An 8,490-nucleotide genomic window follows, 5' to 3' on the forward strand; every position below is an offset into this window, starting at 1 on the left:
TGCCCAACTTAGTTATTGTTATCAGTAAAATCAGTTGACCTCTATTACTTTATGAAAGAAATTCAGAAATGGAGAAACAGAAATATAGACAGACAAATGGAGTGAGACTAATTAGGAGAGAAAGTCGGGGGTACTTAAGTACCAGGGCCAACGGCGACAACAACAATTAAAGTCATCACAGGAGGCAGCGCCTTTCTGAGCTTGAGTTTTAACAGACCCCCCCTAAAGCATGCTGTGGGTTTGGTGGGGGGTAAGTGAGAATGAATGGGGGAAAAGTCATGTGAGAGGTGGCAATACCTCTATCATACTCCGATTACCCTAGTGCATGTTCACATGATAAATCCAGACTCTCATTTTTAATGCATGTTCTGCATCCACAAACTGATCTGAATGAATAGTTAAATAATGCTGTTAATGGGAAGACTAATTAAAAAGAAAGCATAAAAATCAGTCACACACTTGGATATCACAGCTTTGTCACATCAAAATCAGCTTGGTGAAATTAACATGTTTCTGTGAACAGTGTTTAGCCTTGCCCTTGATGACAGATGATCTGAAAATAAGCTGACTATTAAATAGGAAAGAAAAAAAAAACATTATGCATATACACTCAAACATTAACATACATATACACATATATATACACATATACACATATTATACATTGCATATATATATATATATATACACACATATACATATACATATATATACATATATATACACATATACATATATATATAATATGTATATGTATAATATGTATATGTATATGTATATACATATACATATAATATATATATAATGTATATATATAATATGTATATGTATAATATGTATATATATATAAAATATGTATATGTATATGTATATACATATACATATACATATACATATATATATACATATACATATATATATATAATATGTATATGTATAATATGTATATATATATATATATATATAATAAAATATTACATATATATATAAAATATTATATATATAAAATATTACATTTGTTCTTAGACTGATTTTATAGTTATTATTTTGAAGAAAAAAAAAAAAGTATAAATGCTTAATTGCTTGATTAGATTTATACTTGGTTTAAAAAAATAAATAGAACATTATTGTTAATGTTTGAATTCTTAACCAAAGTGTACAGTCATGATCATGACATCGCACAATCAGGAGCATTTTCCCTGAGACAAGGGAGGTAAAATAGAAGTGTATTTGTTATTTATTTATTTATTTATTTATGTATTGATAAAGTAAGTAATGTTTATTTATTTAACCTGGAAAATATTAAGTGTAACTGGAACATGAATGTACATGAAATAGCACTGTGGACTTTGCCTCCTCATTTCAGAATACTACTGCACACCACTGAGTAAAATAGTACTTTGATACTGATTATGATTACCACATTCACATACCATTGTTCTCCAAGATACTTCAAAAAATATCATAGCACTACTGTGGTACAATAAAAGTTAAAAAATATATATATTAAAAAAAAAAAAGTGTTCAATACTGAAATGTAATACTGAAGTGATAGACTTTTGGTGGCAAAAAAGAGCAGAGAGAGAGATTAAGAGGAAGACAACTGGCTGGGCTGAATCCTAGTTTCTCCAGGTGGATGAACTCAGCAGGCTTAAGAACAACATTTTTCGACACTGATGCATTTCCTGCAGCACATGTCCTGTGCTGCAAAATGCCTAGACTATTAGACTACATCAAAGAAACCAGTGGATGAGCCAACAAAACATGCACAAGCTTGAAACATGAAACTGTAAAACATGTTTGGTACCAACACCTGGCACCAAAAGAGCAGCAGTTCTCAAATGGAGGTCTGCAGAACACTGGTGGTCCTAAAGGATACTAATAATAATGGCCAGTACTAATACTACTACTACTAATAATAATAACAATAATAATAACAATAACAACCATACTATAAAGCAGGGCTCAAAAGTAGTTCAAGAAAATTTGCGGGGGCTGCGGGGTCATATTTTAGACATTTTGTAATATCCATGACTCTTATAAAAACCATCCATTACTAACAAGTAGACAAATCCAACTGACGCTCACAAACAATATCACAGCAAGTACTGTTATCATACAAAAACCCAGTTAAGACTACTAACCACCCAGACCAACAAGCAGTATAGACACAGGTTAAAAGTTATGGAATTATATAGTTTATGTTACTGGTCTTGTGCAAACCTGTGCTGGCAGGCATGTACAGACACAATGAGATTATGCAATCCATATATAAATCTGAGGTTCACTTTTGAGATGATATGCTAACTTTTGAAAGACAACAGTCAATTATATAGTTATAAACAAATGTACTATATATACAGTGTATAAACACACGTTTCTCAGATTAATTGCAGTTTAGCAATCATAGAGTGAAAGTTAATGTATCATTGTGAAAGTCATTTGTACAGGTTTTAGGTTCTATCACTTTAAACATTCAAGCAATTTTAAACCATTACAGCACAAGACGACAAAACAGAACTCAATTCAAAGCTCGCACACAGTTTTCTGTGCACAAACACAGAGAAGCACAGACAGCATGCGAACACTGAATTCCATTACCTTCTGCATCTATTGGTGCTGAATGGTCACATACATGCAAAATTATCATCTCAGTATCTTAATAAACACAGTTGCTTATGGTTTACATCAGGGGTGTCACATCCAGCTCCTGGAAGGCCACTGTCAGGCAGAGTTCAGCTCAAACCCCAATTAAACAAATGAAACAGCTGATATTACTGGGCATATTATAAATGTCCAGACAGGTGTGTCTATTCAGGCAAGTCCATTGCAAGACAGTGGCTTTCCAGGACTGAGTTTGGACACCCCTGGCTTACGTGAACTAAACAATTTAGAAAGAAAACAGATGCGTATCGTTATATTGGATCCGTGCATTAGCCCTTAAACTGACAGCAGCCTAAACTTCCAGCTACTGTCTGTAACAATGCTCAACAAATCAAACAACAAAAAGAAAAAAAAAAAAATCACTTTTGTAGCTTTAACAAAGATTAATTATTTTTAATTTATACAGTGAAGACTATACACTGTTATTTTACATTTGATAATTCAATTGTTCTACCTTAATACTGTTAGACTTATATGAAAAACAAAGCATTGTTTATTTAATTTGTATATTTGTTCTATTGTATTTATCTATGCTTGTAATTTGCTTATTATTTTCTACATTTTTCTACATGTTATTTCTTTCCAAATAGAGCTATTCAAGTCATCTGGTGAAATTGTTTTCATATCACAATATATAAATCGCAGAAAAACTAAATATTGCCAGTTTTCTATTGTCAGTTTTCTTCCAATATCGTGCAGCCATAGTTGGCAGCAATGCTGCCTGAAAATAAAGTGTCCTGTGTATCATCACCTGAGTCATACATCAACAGTGCTGTTTGCCAGAGAAAAAAAAGATTTAAGAAAATAAGAAAAAGAGAGCGGGTGAGAGATGCTAGAAAGTTATCAAATGCTTTAAACCAACCTTTTTCCTCACACACACACACATATAAATCTATCTCTGCTTCAACTATGATAAACAAATGAGTCATCTAGGGCTTGCTGAGAACACTGACTCACTAACGCTGCATTCTCTCACTCCCCCTGCTGCAACACACACTCAGCCAAGTACATCGCAGCCCCTAAACAAAGTGGATATAAAAAACGCGAAACATTTAGGGCAAAGGAGTTAGAGAATGCAACAGGAAGGAGATGGCAAGAGGAGGAGGGCCATTACAATAAAGATGTGTTTTGTATAGTTCACCCAAAAGTTACAAATTCTCATTTACTCACCCTCATGTCATTCTAAACATGACTTTTTTTCCCTTTTTTTTAACAGAAGAAAATAAGGAAAAAAGACAAAAAGATATTTTGAATATTTCATTGTATGGACAAAAAAAAACAAAAAAAAAACAAAACAAACTGACTATATTTTGTGTTTCACAGAAGAAAGAAACTCATTCAGGTTTGGAGTGACAAGGGTGAGTAAATGAATAAAGCATATAACATTTTTTGGTAAACTAACCCTTTTAATTTACTCAGTAGTAGTTTGAACTATTGTTTAGAAAAAACGTTTTTCTAGATGGTTATGCAATATGGATGGAAAGTCTGATCAAAAAGGAAAGAGACATGATTTTAAAAGACATGACTGTCAAGAAAAACTATCACTATCAGAGTTGTGTTAAAGATTGCTTACCTTTAGTCGCTGCTGTAAGCCCCTCAGACTTCATTAAATCTAGGCTGGCATAGGCACCGTTCTCTGGGGGAGGAGCGCTGGAGGATGGCGAGGGAAGCGCATCATGAGCGTTCCCAGGCCGGAGATCGTCTCTCAGGTCTAGGGCGATGTAGTTCAGGCCATTCTGGTGTTCCACAGTTATAGTCCTTGCAGACCTCACAGAGGGAGTATTGGCTCTATCTGATGTGGTTCCCAGCGTTACATCACTACTGGATGTCATGCCATCAATCCAAACGCAGTCAAAGTTTTGTCCCTTGTTGCGGCCCACCTGCTGAGCCCCACCATTGCTAGGTACGGTGCCATTGGTGTCCGGGCCACTTCCACCTGACGCTTCTGAAGATGTGACAAAAGTCTCCGAACTGTGTCTCCGCCTGCCCTGGGGATCAGCACGGACAACTTTGGGCTCAGTCGGGGGGGTGAATGGGAAAAACTGTTGCTCCAGAACACACAGGTGCTCAAGCATGGCTGTAGGGCTCTTCGACTCATCCTCAGGCCCAAAGGACATTTCTGTGTAGTCGTCAGGTTTACCCACCATGAGCCCGCTGCAGTGGGAGGATGAGGAGGGCCGGATATACGAAGGAGGATTCCAGGGGGCCACCAGAGAGGGACGAGGGGACCGACTCTTTGGTGGAAGGCCATCCACCTCAACAGTCATGTAGTCCTGCGGCAGAGGGGACTTTCGTTGCTCCCGGTTAATACTGAGGGTTGAGGGGGAGCCTTCAGCAGACAACGGGAAGGCAGAATATGTGGGCCGATCCCCAAATTCAATATTTATGTACTCTCCAGGGCTGGAAGGCCGTACTGCCGCTTCACCTGTTCGCAAAGAGCCGTGCAAACTTCGCCTTCCCAGGGGCAGACGGTTCGGCCGAATGGCGCGGCGGTCCGTGTAGCTATTATGCTGAGAGGACTCAGAAGGTGGGCACCTGCTACTGCGATCTGGGGTGGCTGTGGGTGAGATGTAGAGTGGTTTCACTGGGGAACTCATGGGAACATAATCATCATGCTCAACTTGGTCTCTGGATGGAGCTTTGTATGAGCGAGGAAGGGAGAAATATGGACTGTAGGACTTGGGGACACCAGGAGTGGTCAAGGCATAATAATTCTCGGTGGAAACCCTTTGAGCATTAGCTGTGGAGCTGCTCTGAGACATATCCATATATTCTGCATTTTTGGGGCAGTCAGAGGCTCTCTGTCCCTCTGCTAGTCTGCTAATGACAGGGCTGGAAGGGAGGGGGGAGTCAGTAGCGCCACTCCTACCTGGGAGCATCATCATGTAGCCTTGAGAGTCCATGTGCTGGGGAACATTTAGAGCAGCACTTCTGACTTGTGGAGAGGCAGAGAGGAGGATATTTGGTTGCATAGGCATGTAGTCTGCATCACTAGTGGAGGGCAGCACACCTGCCATCATAGGCATGTACCCATCATCCTTGGGTGCATCAGCAGGCCGTAGGCTAGGGGGCCGGTCCTGGCTGTGTTCAGAACTGGAGCTGTAGTCGGAGCAGAGGGAGGAGGAGGTAGAGACAGTCTGGGCACTGCCGCTCCAAGAGCTACTCTCAGCCACAGCCTCGTCCAGCGAGAAGGTGGTCTGGGTCATCTTTTGATAAACAGCTACTCCAGCAGCACTAGCGCCCCCAACCTGCCTGGAGAAGGAGGGGGTCCGCCTCCTTAACGACCCCGGTCGTGAATCTTCATCAGCACTCTCATCTCGGGTTGCTTCAGCCGCGCTCGTTCCGAACACGTCGCGATTCCAGCCCATAGCCATGTAGTCGTTGAGGCAGTGCTCCTCACGGATGGGTGGTGTGTTTCCCAGGGAGTCTGGGGTGTTGCTGCGTACTCTGAAGTAGCGGAAGTCCCCAGGGCTGGAGCCATACTCGTCAGATGAGTTGAAACCTCCATCGCTTGGGGATCCACAAATGGACGCACTGGAGGGGCGAGTGATAGTGTCTGACACAGAGCCATGCCCGCTGCTGCTAGACATGCTGATCGGACTGGTGGTTGAAGGGAAGTGTGACACTGGCAGCGAGGCCGAACGGGCATGATAAGTGGAGCCCGGTGGGGCACGAATGTAGCGGGCCCCGGCCCCACTGCTACTTTCCTGCCGGCTCAGGTTAGCACGGGCTGTGTTGAGATGAATAAGGCTACCTGTCACTGAGCGAAAGGGACGGTTCATCGTGCTCTCTCCCTCGCTGGAGGTGCGGAATCGATATCCGTTCGCTCCACTGCTCTTCCTGCTAGATGGAGTGCCCACCACAGACTCTGTCCGAGAGCGCCGTTGGAGTCCTGTTTGACTGGGCGGGAGGTTGCCCAAATGTCGCCGAGTGGTGATAAAGCCCATCGGGTTGGTGCCAGAAGACTGGCTTTTGCTTCTGGGCCTGAACTCAGCAAATGCCTTCAGCGCTTTCATGGTCTCTAGAATGGTCTCATGCATGTTCTGAGCCACCACAGAATCATCCACTTGCATCCAAACCTCCCCAGGTCCTATTGAAGAAGAGCGGCCAACCTCAATAAAAAAGAAGCTCTCCGAATGGCCACAGCGTCTGATATTCATCAGCTGCAAGTTTACGCAAGGAGTCTCAGAGTTCAGCTTCACCAGGTGGATGCTTTTGGCCGACAGACAGAGCCTATACACACCACTTAGATTCTTTGTCTGGCCCAAGCCCTTTGGTTTAACGTTTACCTGCCACACTTCCTTGAAGTCAGTCCCTGGGGTCACAGTACCATATCCGTCGTCAATTTCTTCCGTGTCCAGGTGGCCCCTCTTCTCCTCACTCATAAGCTCGCTGAGCGCCTGGTACCACTCCTCCTGCTCCTGCTCATTCTCAGCGACAATCGCGAAGTATTCATCCTTAGTATACAGAGCAATGAGATGTTTATTCTTTGAATCCGCCCTTTTATTCACAGTGAAACACTGGTAGAGATAGATCACTCTTTTGGGGGGAGAGGCGCCAGCTGAGGCGGCGGCAGCAGCAGCGCTCGAGCGCTGGGTGTTTCGGAATTTCTTTTCGCTGTCGTAATATTCCAGTCTGCTCGGCCCCAGATGACTCGACGCCCGCAAGACGAAAAACCTCTTATGGCCATGTTTCTGCTTTCTCAGATAGCCGCACTTCCTAATTTCGTCCGACACAGCGGAGCTGGTGTTCACAGCAGGGGAAGCTGAGGTAGCCTGTGTGTTGCTCGCAGCAGAGTCCTCGTGCGCCCGGTTCAGAGAAGACGTGGACCCTTTCCTCGCCGGTGAGCCCAGGTGCTGCTGATGTTGATCACTCTGTTGATGAAAAGCAGAGCCGCCGACATCTAGTACGGAAGGGGGTTCCCCGACAGAGGTGTCGCCGTTCGCCGCTGCAGCTGCAGGTTTAGTCCCGATAGCCCGCTGCTGCGTTTCCAGCATCAACATAGTGGCTTTGTCGTCTTGGTAGTTTGCGAAATTTGCCATCAGAGAAGATATTTAAGGTCACTTTACCTCATACTTTTAGACCGAGACCCCATGTTTGTTTGGGGGGAACCGTGTCTCAAGCGGCGCGCGTCTCCAGCCCTCTTCTCAGTGTTGCGCTTCTCTCTGCCGCCACATGAAAAGCAGATATCCCAGGCAATGCTCCTAGAACTCAATGCCAGCAACTGCAACATGACCACATTTACCCGATCTATTATCGGTAGATCCTCCTAGCGGGCTACCAATCTGCTCCTCGCGCCCTGTGTACACTACGGAGCACAGCACAAACAACACATGACTCGTGCGTCATTCGCTGGTGGGTGGGACGAGGCGCCCGATTGAGCTAAACGTGTGATTGAAAGCTGCTGCGGCCAATCACGATGGGCCGTTTCGGTTTTACGTCAATGTAACTGACCAATGGCTTCACTCGGAGTTTCATCGAACTGGCAAAGTGACGTCTGATGATTGATAGGAGTTTTGTCCAACGATATGATGCAAAGCGGTTTGCGTCATAGGATATCGAGCGTTCATTGGCTGAAGCGTTTGATTGAAGGGTCATCCGTCCTATTACAGCCGTTTTTTCAAGGTTCCTTGTTGCTCGGTGTTGTTTATCATTTTCGTGATGCGTATTAGCTAGTTTTCTATTTACTGCAGTCGATTGTATCTAGTTACCTTTGTTACATGTTTGCCAAATACAAATGAATACACCATTTTACCCCATTATTGTTGTATTTTGCTGGTGATTGGTATATATAACACAAGAAGTCCGGATTTGTAACGTACTAAC

General features: G+C 43.0%; 1 protein-coding gene across 8 annotated transcripts in view; it reads right to left on the reverse strand.

Annotated features, from left to right (window-relative positions):
* LOC137031178 (insulin receptor substrate 2-A) overlaps window positions 1-8,168 on the reverse strand; it is a 36,879-nt gene extending 28,711 nt beyond the window's left edge. For 4 of the 8 annotated variants that reach the window (XM_067401900.1, XM_067401902.1, XM_067401898.1 and 1 more), the window contains exon 1: window positions 4,238-8,168. In XM_067401900.1, coding sequence (XP_067258001.1) covers window positions 4,238-7,706 — 3,469 coding nt within the window. In that variant the 5' untranslated portion in view covers window positions 7,707-8,168. Of the gene's footprint in view, window positions 1-1,027; window positions 3,684-4,237 lie in introns of those variants that run through there. The other 4 variants (XM_067401897.1, XM_067401903.1, XM_067401904.1 and 1 more) reach the window with 4 other exon arrangements.
* Window positions 8,169-8,490: the final 322 nt, after the last annotated feature.

The sequence above is a fragment of the Chanodichthys erythropterus genome, chromosome 11, assembly GCF_024489055.1.
Source record: "Chanodichthys erythropterus isolate Z2021 chromosome 11, ASM2448905v1, whole genome shotgun sequence".
NCBI classification, from domain to species: domain Eukaryota; kingdom Metazoa; phylum Chordata; class Actinopteri; order Cypriniformes; family Xenocyprididae; genus Chanodichthys; species Chanodichthys erythropterus.